The sequence below is a fragment of the Oncorhynchus masou genome, unplaced genomic scaffold (assembly GCF_036934945.1).
Source record: "Oncorhynchus masou masou isolate Uvic2021 unplaced genomic scaffold, UVic_Omas_1.1 unplaced_scaffold_1429, whole genome shotgun sequence".
NCBI lineage: Eukaryota > Metazoa > Chordata > Actinopteri > Salmoniformes > Salmonidae > Oncorhynchus > Oncorhynchus masou.
Window position 1 is genome coordinate 108,428 of NW_027004249.1, and position 19,599 is coordinate 128,026.

Sequence of the window (19,599 nt, forward strand, 5' to 3'; positions counted from 1 at the left end):
ACTGATATAGGAACCCCAGAGGATGATACTGATATAGGAACCCCAGAGGATGATACTGATATAGGAACCCCAGAGGATGATACTGATATAGGAACCACAGAGGACAATACTGATATAGGAACCCCAGAGGATGATACTGATATAGGAACCACAGAGGACAATACTGATATAGGAACCCCAGAGGACGATACTGATATAGGAACCCCAGAGGACGATACTGATATAGGAACCCCAGAGGACAATACTGATATAGGAACCCCAGAGGACAGAGGACGATACTGATATAGGAACCCCAGAGGACAATACTGATATAGGAACCCCAGAGGACAGAGGACGATACTGATATAGGAACCCCAGAGGACGATACTGATATAGGAACCCCAGAGGATGATACTGATATAGGAACCCCAGAGGACAGAGGACAATACTGATATAGGAACCCCAGAGGATGATACTGATATAGGAACCCCAGAGGACAGAGGACAATACTGATATAGGAACCCCAGAGGATGATACTGATATAGGAACCCCAGAGGACGATACTGATATAGGAACCCCAGAGGAGAGAGGACGATACTGATATAGGAACCCCAGAGGATGATACTGATATAGGAACCCCAGAGGACAATACTGATATAGGAACCCCAGAGGACAATACTGATATAGGAACCCCAGAGGACGATACTGATATAGGAACCCCAGAGGACAATACTGATATAGGAACCCCAGAGGACAATACTGATATAGGAACCCCAGAGGAGAGAGGACGATACTGATATAGGAACCCCAGAGGATGATACTGATATAGGAACCCCAGAGGACGATACTGATATAGGAACCCCAGAGGAGAGAGGACCCCAGAGGACATACTGATATAGGAACCCCAGAGGATGATACTGATATAGGAACCCCAGAGGACAATACTGATATAGGAACCCCAGAGGATGATACTGATATAGGAACCCCAGAGGACAATACTGATATAGGAACCCCAGAGGACAATACTGATATAGGAACCCCAGAGGACAATACTGATATAGGAACCCCAGAGGACAGAGGACGATACTGATATAGGAACCCCAGAGGACAATACTGATATAGGAACCCCAGAGGATGATACTGATATAGGAACCCCAGAGGACAGAGGACGATACTGATATAGGAACCCCAGAGGATGATACTGATATAGGAACCCCAGAGGATGATACTGATATAGAAACCCCAGAGGATGAAACTGATATAGGAACCCCAGAGGACAATACTGATATAGGAACCCCAGAGGACGATACTGACATAAGAACCCCAGAGGACAGAGGACGATACTGATATAGGAACCCCAGAGGACAGAGGACGATACTGATATAGGAACCCCAGAGGACAGAGGACGATACTGATATAGGAACCCCAGAGGACAGAGGACGATACTGATATAGGAACCCCAGAGGACGATACTGATATAGGAACCCCAGAGGACAATACTGATATAGGAACCCCAGAGGACAGAGGACGATACTGATATAGGAACCCCAGAGGATGATACTGATATAGGAACCCCAGAGGACAATACTGATATAGAAGCCACAGAGGACAGAGGACAATACTGATATAGGAACCCCAGAGGACAATACTGATATAGGAACCCCAGAGGATGATACTGATATAGGAACCCCAGAGGACAATACTGATATAGGAACCCCAGAGGACAATACTGATATAGGAACCCCAGAGGACAGAGGACAATACTGATATAGGAACCCCAGAGGACGATACTGATATAGGAACCCCAGAGGACGATACTGATATAGGAACCCCAGAGGACAGAGGATGATACTGATATAGGAACCCCAGAGGACAGAGGACGATACTGATATAGGAACCCCAGAGGACAATACTGTTATAGGAACCCCAGAGGATGATACTGATATAGGAACCCCAGAGGACAGAGGACGATACTGATATAGGAACCCCAGAGGATGATACTGATATAGGAACCCCAGAGGATGATACTGATATAGGAACCCCAGAGGATGATACTGATATAGGAACCCCAGAGGACAGAGCATGATACTGATATAGGAACCCCAGAGGACAATACTGATATAGGAACCCCAGAGGACGATACTGATATAAGAACCCCAGAGGACAGAGGACGATACTGATATAGGAACCCCAGAGGACAGAGGACGATACTGATATAGGAACCCCAGAGGACAGAGGACGATACTGATATAGGAACCCCAGAGGACGATACTGATATAGGAACCCCAGAGGACGATACTGATATAGGAACCCCAGAGGACGATACTGATATAGGAACCCCAGAGGACGATACTGATATAGGAACCCCAGAGGACAGAGGATGATACTGATATAGGAACCCCAGAGGACAGAGGACGATACTGATATAGGAACCCCAGAGGACAATACTGTTATAGGAACCCCAGAGGATGATACTGATATAGGAACCCCAGAGGACAGAGGACGATACTGATATAGGAACCCCAGAGGATGATACTGATATAGGAACCCCAGAGGATGATACTGATATAGGAACCCCAGAGGATGATACTGATATAGGAACCCCAGAGGACAGAGCATGATACTGATATAGGAACCCCAGAGGACAATACTGATATAGGAACCCCAGAGGACGATACTGATATAAGAACCCCAGAGGACAGAGGACGATACTGATATAGGAACCCCAGAGGACAGAGGACGATACTGATATAGGAACCCCAGAGGACAGAGGACGATACTGATATAGGAACCCCAGAGGATGATACTGATATAGGAACCCCAGAGGACGATACTGATATAGGAACCCCAGAGGACGATACTGATATAGGAACCCCAGAGGACGATACTGATATAGGAACCCCAGAGGATGATACTGATATAGGAACCCCAGAGGACGATACTGATATAGGAACCCCAGAGGACAGAGGCTGATATGGATACTGATATAGGAACCCCAGAGGACGATACTGATATAGGAACCCCAGAGGACAGAGGACGATACTGATACAGGAACCCCAGAGGACAGAGGACGATACTGATATAGGAACCCCAGAGGACGATACTGATATAGGAACCCCAGAGGACGATACTGATATAGGAACCCCAGAGGATGATACTGATATAGGAACCCCAGAGGATGATACTGATATAGGAACCCCAGAGGATGATACTGATATAGGAACCCCAGAGGACGATACTGATATAGGAACCCCAGAGGACGATACTGATATAGGAACCCCAGAGGACAATACTGATATAGGAACCCCAGAGGATGATACTGATATAGGAACCCCAGAGGACGATACTGATATAGGAACCCCAGAGGACAATACTGATATAGGAACCCCAGAGGACGATACTGATATAGGAACCCCAGAGGACAATACTGATATAGGAACCCCAGAGGACAGAGGACGATACTGATATAGGAACCCCAGAGGACGATACTGATATAGGAACCCCAGAGGACAGAGGATGATACTGATATAGGAACCCCAGAGGATGATACTGATATAGGAACCCCAGAGGATGATACTGATATAGGAACCCCAGAGGACAATACTGATATAGGAACCCCAGAGGACGATACTGATATAGGAACCCCAGAGGATGATACTGATATAGGAACCCCAGAGGACAGAGGATGATACTGATATAGGAACCCCAGAGGATGATACTGATATAGGAACCCCAGAGGACAGAGGACGATACTGATATAGGAACCCCAGAGGAATACATCTGTCAATAATTGAATCAGGGATACTATTGCTGGACTAGAGAAAACATGTGCAACCCAGGTGCTTGAGGACTGGTTGGGGGTATCACCACTCTCTCCTGCTATGGTTCTCTTACCTGTCTCTGTAGTTGATGACGGTATCGATGATGGCATTCATCTGTTTGGTGAGTTTGGGGGGGTTGGGGGACAGCTTCTCGGCAGGGGGACGTCCACGCCTCTTCTTTGCCTTCTCTCCTCCCTCTTCCCTCCCTCCGTCCTTCTCCCCTCGTCTCCTCCTCTTCCTCGACTTCTTCAGACGGATCTCTTCCTCCATTTCCTCCAGGTTACCATCCTCTACTGCCTGTAGGGGGCGACACACAGATAAAAATACACTCATATACTGTAGCTGTCCTTCCCATTGTTCTGGTTACAGACTGAACTAATGAGCGAAGAACAAATGTGCAGCTGTAGTAGTCACATTGTTTCAGAATCCCACAATTCTTACCTGTCTAACAGTATTTAGCATGTGTTCGTAGGACTTCTAGTTATGAAACTAAAAGTATTCAGTATTCGGAAAGTATTCAGACCCCTTGACTTTTTCCACATTTGGTTACGGTACAGCCTCATTCTAAAATGTATTAAATTAAACATTTTCCTCATCAATCTACACACAATACCCAATAATGACAAAGCAAAAACAGGTTAGACCTTTTTGTAAATGTATTTAAAATAAGAAACAAATAACTTATTTACATAATCATTCAGAACCTTTGCTATGAGACTCAAATCAAATCAAATTTTCTTTCACATGCGCCGAATACAACAAGTGTAGACCTTACCGTGAAAATAGTTACTTTACAAGCCCTTAACCAACAATGCAGTTCAAGAAATAGAGTTAAGAAAATATTTACTAAATAAACTAAAGTATTTTTTTTTATAAAATCATAAACTAACACAATAAAATGACATAACAATAACGAGGCTATAGACAGGGGGTACTGGTACCGATTCAATGTGAAGGAGGCACCAGTTAGTTGAGGTAATTTGTAAAGTGACTCTACATAGATAATAAACAGCGAGTAGCAGCAGTGTAAAAACAAAGGAGGGGGGGTCAATATAAATAGTCCGGGTGGCCATTTGATCAATTGTTCTGCAGTCTTATGGCTTGGGGGTAAAAGCTGTTAAGGAGCTTTTTGGTCCAAGACTTGGCGTTTCAGTACCACTTGCCGTGCGGTAGCAGAGAGACCAGTCTATGACTTGGGTGATGGAGTGTTTGACCATTTTCTGGGCCTTCCTTTGACACCGCCTAGTATATAGGCCCTGGATGTTAGGAAACTTGGCCCCAGTGATGTATTGGGCCTTACGCACTACCCTCTGCAGTTGTACCAGGCGGTGAATCAACCGGTCAGGATGCTCTCGATGGTGCAGCTGTAGAATTGTTTGAGGATCCTTTTAAGTCTCCTGAGGGAAAAAAGGTGTTGTCGTGCTTCACAACTGTCTTGGTGTGTTTGGACTTTGGTGATTTGGAAACCAAGAAACTCTCAACCCGCTCCACATCAGCCCTGTCGATGTTAATGGGGGCCTGTTTGGTATTGAGTTTCCAATGATCAAACTTAAAATGTGTCTACCACTTGATTGGAGCCAACCTGTGGTAAATTCAATTGATTTGACATGATTTGGAAAGGCACACACCTGGCACACATAAGGTCCCACAGTTGACAGGGCAAGTCAGAGCAAAAACCAGTCCATGAGGTCGAATTAATTGTCCGTAGAGCTCCGAGACAGGATTGTGTCGGGGCACAGATCTGGGGAAGTTACAAAAACAATTCTGCGGCATTGAAGGTCCCCAAGAACACAGTGGCCCGGATCATTATTAAATGGAAGAAGTTTGGAACCACTAAGACTCTTCCTAGAACTGGCTGCCCAGCCAAACTGAGTAATCGGAGGGCAAAGGGCAATGGTCAGGGAGGTGACCAAGAACCTGATGGCCAATCTGACATAGCTCCAGAGTTCCTCTGTGGAGATGGTAGAACATTCCAGAAGGACAACCGGAAGCCACCCCTCAGTAAAAGGAACATGACAGCCCGCTTGGAGTTTGCCAAAAGGCATCTAAGGCGACACTCAGACCATGAGAAACAATATTCTCTGGTCTGATGAAACCAAGATTGCTCTTTTTGACCTGAATACTAACTGTCACGTCTGGAGGAAACCTGTCACCATCCCTACGTTGAAGCATGGAAATGGCAGCATCATGCTGTGGGGATGTTTTCAGCGGCAGGGACTGGGAAACTAGTCAGTATCAAGGGAAAGATGAACGGAGCAAAGTACAGAGAGATCCTTGATGAAAACCTGCTCCAGAGCGCTCAGGACCTCAGACGGGGGTGAAGGTTCACCTTCCAACAGGACAACGACCCTAAGTACACAGCTAATACAACGCAAGAGTTGTATAGCTATGTAGCTGATCTGTGTATAGACCCTAACACGTTTGGTAAAATACCGGTAGTATGGATGTACAGCTATATATTTGACCTGTGTATACATTTAGAGGTCGAACGATTAATCGGAATGTCCGATTAATTAGGGACGATTTCCAGTTTTCATGACAATCGGAAATCGGTATCTTTGGACACAGATTTTTTATACACCTTTATTTAATGTTTATTTAACTAGGCAAGTCAGTAAAGAACACATTCTTATTTTCAATGGCGGCCTAGGAATGGAGGTTTAACTGCCTTGTTCAAGGGCAGAACGACAGATTTTTACCTTGTCAGCTCGGGGGATTCAATCTTGCAACCTCAAAGTTAACTAGTCCAATGCTCTAACCACCTGATTACACTGCACTCCACGAGGAGCCTGCCTGTACCACGAATGCAGTAAGCCAAGGTAAGTTGCTAGCTAGCACTAAATTTATCTTATAAAAAACAATCAATCAATCAATCATAATCACAAGTTAACTACACATGGTTGATGATATTACTAGTTTATCTAGCATGTCCTGTATTGCATTTAATCGATCAAATCAAATCAAATTTTATTTGTCACATACACATGGTTAGCAGATGTTAATGCGAGTGTAGCGAAATGCTTGTGCTTCCAGTTCCGACAATGCAGTAATAACCAACAAGTAATCTAACTAACAATTCCAAAACTAATTTCTTATACACAGTGTAAGGGGATAAAGAACATGTACATAAAGATATGAATGAGTGATGGTGCAGAGCAGCATAGGCAAGATACAGTAGATGGTATCGAGTACAGTATATACATATGAGATGAGTATGTAAACAAAGTGGCATAGTTAAAGTGGCTAGTGATACATGTATTACATAAGGATGCAGTAGATGATAGAGTACAGTATATATGTATACATATGAGATGAATAATGTAGGGTATGTAAACATTATATTAGGTAGCATTGTTTAAAGTGGCTAGTGATATATTTTACATCCTTTCCCATCAATTCCCATTATTGAAGTGGCTGGAGTTGAGTCAGTGTGTTGGCAGCAGCCACTCAATGTTAGTGGTTGCTGTTTAACAGTCTGATGGCCTTGAGATAGAAGCTGTGCTCTGAGGGCGCGGCTGGGGATGCCGTCTGGGCCTGCAGCCTTGCGAGGGTTAACACGTTTAAATGTTTTACTCACCTCGGCTGCAGTGAAGGAGAGTCCGCATGTTTTCGTTGCAGGCCGTGTCAGTGGCACTGTATTGTCCTCAAAGCAGGCAAAAAAGTTATTTAGTCTGCCTGGGAGCAAGACAACCTGGTCCGTGACTGGGCTGGTTTTCTTTTTGTAGTCCGTGATTGACTGTAGATCCTGCCACATACCTCTTGTGCCTGAGCTGTTGAATTGAGATTCTACTTTGTCTCTATACTGACGCTTAGCTTGTTTGATAGCCTTGTGGAGGGAATAGCTGCACTGTTTGTATTCGGTCATGTTACCAGTCACCTTGCCCTGATTAAAAGCAGTGGTTCGCACTTTCAGTTTCACGCGAATGCTGCCATCAATCCACTATTTCTGGTTTGGGAATGTTTTAATCATTGCTATGGGAACGACATCTTCAACGCACGTTCTAATGAACTCGCACACCGAATCAGCGTATTCGTCAATGTTGTTGTCTAACGCAATACGAAACATATCCCAGTCCACGTGATGGAAGCAGTCTTGGAGTGTGGAATCAGCTTGGTCAGACCAGCGTTGGACAGACCTCAGCCTGGGAGCTTCTTGTTTTAGTTTCTGTCTGTAGGCAGGGATCAGCAAAATGGAGTCGTGGTCAGCTTTTTCGAAAGGAGGGTGGGGCAGGGCCTTATATGCGTCGCGGAAGTTAGAATAACAATGATCCAAGGTTTTGCCAGCCCTGGTTGCGCAATCGATAGGCTGATAAAATTTCTTGTTTTCAGATTAGCCTTGTTAAAATCCCCAGCAACCATGAATGCAGCCTCCGGATAAATGGTTTCCAGTTTGCAAAGAGTCAAATAAAGTTTGTTCAGAGCCATCGATGTGTCTGCTTGGGGGGGAATATATATGGCTGTGATTATAATCGAAGAGAATTCTCTTGGTAGATAATGCGGTCGACATTTGATTGTGAGGAATTCTAAATCAGGTGAACAGAAGGATTTGAGTTCCTGTATGTTTCTGTGATCACACCACGTCTCGTTAGCCATAAGGCATACGCCCCCGCCCCTCTTCTTACCAGAAAGATGTTTGTTTCTGTCGGCGTGATGCGTGGAGAAACCCGCTGGCTGCACCGACTCCGATAGCGTCTCTCCAGTGACCCATGTTTCCATGAAGCAAAGAACGTTACAGTCTCTGATGTCCCTCTGGAATGCTACCCTTGCTCGGATTTCATCAACCTCGTTGTCAAGAGACTGGACATTGGCAAGAAGAATGCTAGGGAGTGGTGCACGATGTGCCCGTCTCCGGAGTCTGACCAGAAGACCGACTCGTTTCCCTCTTTTACGGAGTCGTTTTTTTGGGTCGCCGGCTGGGATCCATTCCATTGTCCTGGGTGAAAGGCAGAACACAGGATCCACTTTGCGAAAGTCATATTCTTGGTCGTACTGATGGTGAGTTGACGCTGATCTTATATTCAGTAGTTCTTCTCGACTGAATGTAATGAAACCTAAGATGACCTGGGGTACTAATGTAAGACATAACACGTAAAAAAACAAAAAACTGCATAGTTTCCTAGGAACGCGAAGCGAGGCGGCCATCTCTGTCGGCGCCGGAAGTACAAATGAGAGAAATAGTCCTATAATTCCTATGATAACTACAACCTAAAACGTCTTACCTGGGAATATTGAAGACTCGTGTTAAAAGGAACCACCAGCTTTCATATGTTCTCATGTTCTGAGCAAGGAACTGAAACGTTAGCTTTCTTACATGGCACATATTGCACTTTTACTTTCTTCTCCAACACTTTGTTTTTGCATTATTTAAACCAAATTGAACATGTTTCATTATTTATTTGAGGCTAAATTGATTTTATTGATGTATTATATAAAGTACAAATAAGTGTTCATTCATTATTGTTGTAATTGTATTTATTACAAATACATTTTATATTTTTTACATTTTAAATAAATCGTCTGATTAATTGGTATCGTCTTTTTTTGGTCCTCCAATAATCGGTATCGTCGTTGAAAGTTCATAATCGGTCGACCTCTAGTATAGACCCTAACACATTTGGTAAAAGACGTACTATGGACGTACAGCTATGTAGCTGACCTGAGTACAGACCCTAAAACATTTGGTAAAAGACATGCACTATGGACGTACAGCTACGTAGCTGACCTGAGTACAGACCCTAAAACATTTGGCAAAAGACATGTAAAAGATATGTACTATGGAAGTACAGCTATGTAGCTGACCTGAGTACAGACCCTAAAACATTTGGTAAAAGACATGTACTATGGACGTAAAACATTTTGTATAAATATTAGTTCAGAACAGTGGTTTTATTTGCTTCTACTGATTAATAATTAATCCCCAAGAAATGGCAGAAAATTAAACCTGTCAAACTGCTATTTTGAAATGAAAGTCCTGCTTCAAATCAAATTGTATTTGCCACAAACATGTTTAGCAGATGTTATTGCGGGTAAAGCGAAACGCTTGGGTTTCTAGCTGTGCAGTAATAGTGCAGTAATATCTAACCATTTTCACAACAATACAAACAACCTAAAAGGAAAAGAATGAATGAATATATAAATATTAGATGAGACATTTTGGAGTGGCATTGACTAAAATACAGTAGAATAGAATACAGTATATACATACAGTGGGGCAAAAAAGTATTTAGTCAGCCAACAATTGTGTAAGTTCTCCCACTTAAAAAGATGAGAGAGGCCTGTAATTTGAATGGGGCCATAATTTCCACCATAATTTGCAAATAAATTCTTTAAAAATCCTACAATGTGACCAGGCCTCTCTCATCTTTTTAAGTGGGAGAACTTGCACAATTGGTGGCTGACTAAATACGTTTTGCCCCACTGTACGTATGAGATGAGTAAAGCAAAAATATGTTGTGGCGTACAGCAGGTCAGCTAGAAACCCAAGTGTTTCGCTTCACCCGCAATAACATCTGCTAAACATGTTTGTGGCAAATATAATTTGTTTTGATTTGAAGCAGGACTTCAATTTCAAAATAGCAGTTTGACAGGGGGAAACTCGTCGAGGCCTGGTGACAGACAGAGTATACATCACGAGGCGATGGCTCTATCTGCTGGACGTGCCAGGTCTCTCCGGCCAGGACTAATTGGGGCTGCTTGGGGAGTAATCAAGGGCTAATTGCTCACCAGCTATACAACTCCCATAAAGCTGCCAGAAGAGTGGCACACAGGGGAGAGACTGGGGGAGGAAAGGACTCCTGTATAGTTGGGGACCCGAAGCCCAGCAGAAGGTATCCCGGAGAAGGTCTCTTAGTGGAGATCTATTATTTTCTTTTGGACTATTATTTCAATAAACACCTTTCAAACCGAGCTAATCCTACTCTGTCTGATCTGTGTAAACATTTTGCCCCAATCCCCTGGTCTGCCACAATGCAAACATTATTAGTGACTAGTGTTCCATTATTAACCTTTTGCGTGTAGGGAGCAGTACTTTTGTTTTTGGCTAACAAAACGTACCCATTTGAAACGGCCTATTTCTCAGCCCCAGAAACTAGAATATGCATATCATTGTTAGATTAGGATTGAAAACACTCTAAAGTTTCCAAAACTGTCAAAATATTGTCTGTGAGTATAACAGAAGTCATATTGCAGGTGAAAACCTGAGGAAAATCCAATCAGGAAGTGCCTCTTATTTCGAAACCTCTCTGTTCCTATGCATGCCTATCCTCCATTTAAAGGGATATCAACCAGATTCCTTTTTCTATGGCTTCCCTAAGGTGTCAACAGTCTTTAGACATAGTTTCAGGCTTTTATTTTGAAAAATGAGCGTGAAAGATCACATTGCGTAAGTGGATGGGTGGCGGCTCTCAGAGTGAGTTTTGCGCTACATAGTAAAGCGGCCATTGTTTCTCCCGGTGTTATTGAAAAACCTACTCACCCGGTTGATAAATTATCGAAAATATATTTTTAAAAATACCTGAGGGTTGATTATAAAAAAAACATTTGACATGTGTCTGTGGACATTATGGATATTATTTGGAATATATGTCTGCGTTGTCGTGACCGCTCTTTCTTGTGGATTTCTGAACATAACGTGACAAACAAACGGAGGTATTTTGGGTATAAAAATAATCTTTATAGAACAAAAGGAACATTTGTTGTGTAACTGGGAGTCTCGTGAGTGAAAACATCCGAAGATCATCAAAGGTAAACGATTAATTTGATTGCTTTTCTGATTTTCGTGACCTAGCTACTTAATGCTTAGTGTACATAATGTTTTGTTATGCTATCGATAAACTTACACAAATGCTTGGATTGCTTTCGCTGTAAAGCATCATTTCAAAATCTGATAAGACAGGTTGATTAACAAAAGGCTAAGCTGTGTTTTGCAATATTGCACTTGTAATTTCATGAATATTTTTTCGTAATATTATTTGACTGTGGCGCTATGCTATTCAGTGGTTGCTGACAAAAATGATCCCGCTAACAGGATGGGTAGGACAGGTAGTTTGCCCCTGATGATGCGTTGGGCATCACGCAGACAAACTTGAAACTTTCCACCTGCTCCACTGCGGTCCCGTCGATGTGGACAGGGGCGTGCTCCCTCTGCAGTTTCTGGAGGGAGCAGCTCCTTTGTTTTGTTGATTTTTTTTCTTCCTGGCACCGCACTCCCTGTTCCCTCATCTCCTCTCTGTAGGCCGTCTCATCATTGTTGGTAATCAGGCCTACTACTGTTGTGTCGTCTGCAAACTTGATGATTGAGTTGGAGGCATTCTGAGCCCTCTCCTGTACTCCCTGTTCACCCACGCAGGTGAACAGGAAGTACAGGAGAGGGCTCAGAACGCACCCTTGGGGTCCCCAGTGTTGAGGATCAGCGAAGTGGAGGTGTTGTTTCCAACCTTCACCACCTGGGGCCGGCCCATCAGGAAGTCCAGGACCCAGTTGCACAGGGCGGAGTTCAGACCCAGGGCCACAAGCTAAATTATGAGCTTGGAGGGTACTATGGTGTTGAATGCTGAGCTGTAAACAATGAACAGAATTCTTACATAGGTATTCCTCTTGTCCAAATGGGATAGGGCTAGTGTGCAGTGTGATTGCATCGTCTGTGGATCTATTGGGGTGGTAAGCAAATTGAAGTGGGTCTAGGACGTCAGGTTGGGTGATATGATCATTAACTAGGCTCTCAAAGCTCTTCATGATGACAGAAGTGAGTGATACGGAGCGTGGGGACAGCAGACTGGAATAGGGAGAGATTGAATATGTCCGTAAACACTCCAGCCAGCTGGTCTGTGCATGCTCTGAGGACGCGGCTAAGGATGCCGTCTGGGGAGGCAGCCTTGCGAGGGTTAACACATTTAAATGTCTTACCCACGTCGGCCACGGAGAAGGAGAGCCCACAATCCTTGGTAGCAGGCCACGTCACTGGCACTGTGTTATCCTCAAAGCGGGCAAAGAAGGTGTTTAGCTTGCCTGGAAGGAAGATGTCGGTTTCCGCGAAGTGGCTGGTTTTCCTTTTGTAGTCCGTGATTGTCTGTAGACCCTGCCACATACGTCTCGTGTCTGAGCCGTTGAATTGTGACTCCACTTTGTCTCTAGAATGACGTTTTTCCTGTTTGATTGCCTACAGAGTGAAAAACTACCCTGTTTGTATTCGGCCATATTCCCAGTCACCTTGCCATGGTGAAATGCAACTTCCACAGTTTCTGGTTAGGGTAGGTTTTAACAATCACAGTGGGTACAACATCCCCTACACACTTCATGATAAACTCAGTCTTCCAAATCAGTGCATTTGTCAATGTTATTCTCAGAGGCTACCCGGAACATATCCCAGTCTGCGTGATCAAAACAATCTTGTAGCGTGGATTCAGACGAGCGTTAGCACGGAGCAAAATGGAGATGTGATTGCTGAAGGGAGGGCGGGGGAGGACCTTGTATACATCCCAGAAGTTGGAGTAGCAGTGGTCGAGTGTTTTAGCAGCACGAGTACTACAGTCAATAAGTTGATAGAACTTCAATAGTGTTTTCTCTTTGCTTTTCTTTTCTTTGTTAAAATCCCCAGCTACAACAAATGTGGCCTCAGAATATGTGTAATCCAGTTTGCATAAAGACCAGTGTAGTACTTTGTGGGCTGTTGTGGTATCAGTTTGAGGGGAAATATACACGGCTATGACTATAACCAAAGAGAATTCTCTTGGTAGGTAGTAAGATCAACATTTGATTGTGAGGTTTTCTCGGTCGGGTGAAAAAAAGGACTTGAGTTTATGTATGTTATCACAATCACACCATGAGTAGTTAATCATGAAACATACACCCCCGCCTTTCTTCTTCCTGGAGAGTTTCTTATTCCAGTCTGCGCGATATACTGAGAACTGAACCGAGCTATAGAAAGACAGTATATCCCGAGAGAGCCATGTTTCTGTGAAACAGAGTATGTTATAATCCCTGATGTCTCTCTGGAAAGAGATCCTCGTCCTGAACTCGTCTACTTTATTATCCAGAAACTGAACATTAGCAAGTAATACACTCGGAAGCGGTGGATGGTGTGCGCGCCTCCTGAGTTGGACAACAAGTCCACTCCAAATACCTCTTCCCCACCGGCTGTGTTTTGGATCAGCCTCTGGAATCAGTTCAATTGCCCTGGGGGTTACGAACAAAGGATCCAATTCGGGAAAGTCATATTCCCAGTCGTAACGCTGGTGAGTTACCGCCGGTCTGATATCCAAAAGTTATTTACGGATGTATGTAATATCACAAAAAAATCCTGGGCTAATAATTAAGAAATAACACAAAAAAAACAAAATACTGCAAAGTTGCTTAGGAACTAGTAGCAGAGCTGCCCTAACTATCAGCGCCATATTGCTTTTTTACATGAGTAGTGCATGCCACAAATTCCAAGTGGGTCTTTCTCCATTCTTCATTCGTATTGCATGAGAAATATAAGGAAAGTTAGTACTGCCGCCAATACACATTGTGAAAAACACAAGGCCGTAAACAGCACTTTACTGAATTGCGTGGTAGGCTATCATTTGACAGCTTCTGCTGTTTGCAAGTGATGTAATATTGTCCCATTCCCTAGGGTTATTTAGCTCTCACTACCACTAGGGGGTTAATGGGATTAAGAATTAGATTCTGGCAAACCCTTGAGAATAAAATAATATGTTCCAGCCTACCCTGAGCCACTGTTTCTCTGTCAGGGCGTCGCTGTAGTCAACGTCGCCTCTCCTGCGTGATCCTCGGCCGAAGATCTTCTCCTCCTCTTCCTCGCAAGTGAGCCGCTCCACCTCTGCGTCATCCTTGACGATCCAAGATGGCAGCTCATCCTCCTCCATCAGACGTGGCTTCCTTTTAGGGTTCCTGGCGTCCTCCCGCCGCCGGTCCAGGTCCATACTCTAAAGAGGAAACAACACTTTATTGATTTCTAACTCTAACCCTTAGCCTAGCCCTTAAACTTCACCCTAACATTTTACATAACCTTTACCCTAACCCTAACCTTTACCGTAACCTTTACCCAAACCTTTACCTTAATCCTAAACTTTACCCTAATCCCAAACCTTTACCTTATCCCTAACCTTTACCCTTTCTCCCAACCTTACCCCTAACCTTTACCCTTTCCCTAACCTTTACCTTAATCCTAACCTTTACCCTAACCCTAACCTTTATCTTAATCCTAACATTTACCCTTTCCCTAACCTTTACCTTAATCATAACCTTTACCCTTTCCCTAACCTTTACCTTAATCCTAACCTTTACCCTATAGTGATCTTATTGTGTCAGTATTCAAACTCATATCAATGTCTCGAAAGCACCATACCAAAGGCTACGGTTAATGTAATGTGCTTCTCACCATGAACAGCTCAAACTCATCCTCATTACGGGCGATCATCTGGTTCAGAGTCTCATCATCAGGCACCTCGTCTTCCTCCTACAGACACACAGTACAAAAAGACAGACATCAGACAGTACAGAACGAGACATCAGACAGTACAGAACGAGACATCAGACAGTACAGAACGAGACGTCAGACAGTACAGAACGAGACATCAGACAGTACAGAACGAGACGTCAGACAGTACAGAACGAGACGTCAGACAGTACAGAACGAGACATCAGACAGTACAGAACGAGACACCAGACAGTACAGAACGAGACATCAGACAGTACAGAACGAGACATCAGACAGTACAGAACGAGACATCAGACAGTACAGAACGAGACACCAGACAGTACAGAACGAGACACCAGACAGTACAGAACGAGACACCAGACAGTACAGAACGAGACACCAGACAGTACAGAACGAGACACCAGACAGTACAGAACGAGACATCAGACAGTACAGAACGAGACATCAGACAGTACAGAACGAGACGTCAGACAGTACAGAACGAGACATCAGACAGTACAGAACGAGACACCAGACAGTACAGAACGAGACACCAGACAGTACAGAACGAGACGTCAGACAGTACAGAACGAGACGTCAGACAGTACAGAACGAGACATCAGACAGTACAGAACGAGACGTCAGACAGTACAGAACGAGACATCAGACAGTACAGAACGAGACATCAGACAGTACAGAACGAGACACCAGACAGTACAGAACGAGACACCAGACAGTACAGATGTATGCTGTTTCTGTATTGTATGCCATAGCTGTATTGTACCGTATACTGTACCTGTGTTTTGTGCTGTACCTGCATTGTATTGTATGATGTACCTATATTGTATTTTATACCTGTATTGCATTGTAGTATGCTGTACCAGGGTATTCTATTGCATTTTATTATGCTGTACCAGGGTATTCTATTGCATTGTATGCTGTACCAGGGTATTCTACTGCATTGTAGTATGCTGTACCAGGGTATTCTAATGCATTGTATGCTGTACCAGGGTATTCTACTGCATTGTAGTATGCTATGCCAGGGTATTCTATTGCATTGTGTGCTGTACCAGGGTATTCTACTGCATTGTAGTATGCTGTACCAGGGTATTCTATTGCATTGTAGTATGCTGTACAAGGGTATTCTATTGCATTGTAGTATGCTGTACCAGGGTATTCTATTGCATTGTATGCTGTACCAGGGTATTCTACTGCATTGTAGTATGCTGTACCAGGGTATTCTACTGCATTGTAGTATGCTGTACCAGGGAATTCTATTGCATTGTAGTATGCTGTACCAGGGTATTCTACTGCATTGTAGTATGCTGTACCAGGGTATTCTATTGCATTGTGTGCTGTACCAGGGTATTCTACTGCATTGTAGTATGCTGTACCAGGGTATTCTACTGCATTGTAGTATGCTGTACCAGGGTATTCTACTGCATTGTAGTATGCTGTACCAGGGTATTTTATTGCATTGTGTGCTGTACCAGGGTATTCTATTGTAGTGTATGCTGTGTACCAGGGTATTCTAATGCATTGTGTGCTGTACCAGGGTATTCTATTGCATTGTATGCTGTACCAGGGTATTCTACTGCATTGTAGTATGCTGTACCAGGGTATTCTATTGCATTGTAGTATGTTGTACCAGGGTATTCTATTGCATTGTGTGCTGTACCAGGGTCTTCTATTGCATTGTGTGCTGTACCAGGGAATTCTATTGCATTGTGTGCTGTACCAGGGAATTATATTGCAGTGTGTGCTATACCAGGGAATTATATTGCAGTGTGTGCTGTACCAGGGAATTCTATTGCATTGTAGTATGCTGTACCAGGGTATTATATTGCATTGTGTGCTGTACCAGGGTATTCTATTGCATTGTAGTATGCTGTACCGGGGTATTCTATTGCATTGTATGCTGTACCAGGGTATTCTACTGCATTGTATGCTGTACCAGGGTATTCTACTGCATTGTATGCTGTGTACCAGGGTATTCTACTGCATTGTAGTATGCTGTACCAGGGTATTCTACTGCATTGTAGTATGCTGTACCGGGGTATTCTATTGCATTCTAGTATGCTGTACCAGGGTATTCTATTGCATTGTGTGCTGTACCAGGGTATTCTATTGCATTGTATGCTGTACCAGGGTATTCTACTGCATTGTAGTATGCTGTACCAGGGTATTCTATTGCATTGTAGTATGCTGTACCAGGGTATTATATTGCATTGTGTGCTGTACCAGGGTATTCTATTGCATTGCAGTATGCTGTACCAGGGTATTCTATTGCATTGTAGTATGCTGTACCAGGGTATTCTACTGCACTTTAGTATGCTGTACCAGGGTATTCCATTGCATTGTAGTATGCTGTACCAGGTTATTCTACTGCATTGTAGTATGCTGTACCAGGGTATTCTATTGCATTGTATGCTGTACCAGGGTATTCTACTGCATTGTAGCATTCTGTACCAGGGTATTCTATTGCATTTTAGTATGCTGTACCAGGGTATTCTATTGCATTGTATGCTGTACCAGGGTATTCTACTGCATTGTAGCATGCTGTACCAGGGTATTCTACTGCATTGTAGTATGCTGTACCAGGGTATTCTATTGTATTTTAGTATGCTGTACCAGGGTATTCTATAGCAGTGTATGCTGTACCTGGGTATTCTACTGCATTGTAGTATGCTGTACCAGGGTATTCTATTGCATTGTAGTATGCTGTACCAGGGTATTCTATTGCATTGTAGTATGCTGTACCAGGGTATTCTAGTGCATTGTGTGCTGTACCAGGGTATTCTATTGCAGTGTATGCCCGTACCAGGGTATTCTACTGCATTGTAGTATGCTGTACCAGGGTATTCTATTGCATTGTGTGCTGTACCAGGGTATTCTACTGCATTGTATGCTGTACCAGGGTATTCTACTGCATTGTAGTATGCTGTACCAGGGTATTCTATTGCATTGTAGTATGCTGTACCAGGGTATTCTATTGTATTTTAGTATGCTGTACCAGGGTATTCTAGTGCATTGTGTGCTGTACCAGGGTATTCTATTGCATTGTATGCTGTGCCAGGGTATTCTACTGCATTGTAGTATGCTGTACCAGGGTATTCTATTGCATTGTGTGCTGTACCAGGGTATTCTATTGTATTGTATGCTGTACCAGGGTATTCTACTGCATTGTAGTATGCTGTACAAGGGTATTCTACTGCATTGTAGTATGCTGTACCAGGGTATTCTATTGCATTGTATGCTTTACCAGGGTATTCTATTGCATTGTATGCTGTACCAGGGTATTCTACTGCATTGTAGTATGCTGTACCAGGGTATTCTAGTGCATTGTGTGCTGTACCAGGGTATAATACTGCATTGTAGTATGCTGTACCAGGGTATTCTATTGCAATGGAAGCTGTACCAGGGTATTCTATTGCATTGTGTGCTGTACCAGTGTATTATATTGCATTGTATGCTGTACCAGGGTATTCTATTGCAGTGTATGCTGTGTACCAGGGTATTCTATTGCATTGTATGCTGTACCAGGGTATTCTATTGCATTGTAGCATGCTGTACCAGGGTATTCTATTGCATTTTAGTATGCTGTACCAGGGTATTCTAGTGCATTTTAGTATGCTGTACCAGGGTATTCTAGTGCATTGTGTGCTGTACCAGGGTATTCTATTGCAGTGTATGCTGTACCAGGGTATTCTACTGCATTGTAGTATGCTGTACCAGGGTATTCTATTGCAGTGTATGCTGTGTGAGGGTATTCAATTGCATTGTGTGCTGTACCGGGGTATTCTACTGCATTGTAGTATGCTGTACCAGTGTATTCTATTGCATTGTGTGATTTACCAGGGTATTCTATTGCATTGTAGTATGCTGTACCAGGGTATTCTATTGCATTGTAGTATGCTGTACCAAGGTATTCTATTGCATTGTATGCTGTGCCAGGGTATTCTACTGCATTGTAGTATGCTGTACCAGGGTATTCTATTGCATTGTGTGCTGTACCGGGGTATTCTACTGCATTGTATGCTGTACCAGGGTATTCTACTGCATTGTAGTATGCTGTACCAGGGTATTCTATTGCATTGTAGTATGCTGTACCAGGGTATTCTATTGTATTTTAGTATGCTGTACCAGGGTATTCTAGTGCATTGTGTGCTGTACCAGGGTATTCTATTGCATTGTATGCTGTGCCAGGGTATTCTACTGCATTGTAGTATGCTGTACCAGGGTATTCTATTGCATTGTGTGCTGTACCAGGGTATTCTATTGTATTGTATGCTGTACCAGGGTATTCTACTGCATTGTAGTATGCTGTACAAGGGTATTCTACTGCATTGTAGTATGCTGTACCAGGGTATTCTATTGCAT

General features: G+C 43.4%; 1 protein-coding gene across 1 annotated transcript in view; it reads right to left on the reverse strand.

The window, feature by feature from the left end:
• LOC135530813 (probable global transcription activator SNF2L2) overlaps positions 1 to 15,328 on the reverse strand; it is a 65,473-nt gene extending 50,145 nt beyond the window's left edge. Inside the window, exons 1-3 of the mRNA XM_064958988.1 lie at positions 15,181 to 15,328; positions 14,507 to 14,725; positions 3,874 to 4,097 (exon numbers count right to left, since the gene is read on the reverse strand). Coding sequence (XP_064815060.1) covers positions 3,874 to 4,097; positions 14,507 to 14,725; positions 15,181 to 15,219 — 482 coding nt within the window. The 5' untranslated portion in view covers positions 15,220 to 15,328. The remainder of the gene's footprint in view (positions 1 to 3,873; positions 4,098 to 14,506; positions 14,726 to 15,180) is intronic.
• Between the last annotated feature and the right edge of the window lie 4,271 nt (positions 15,329 to 19,599).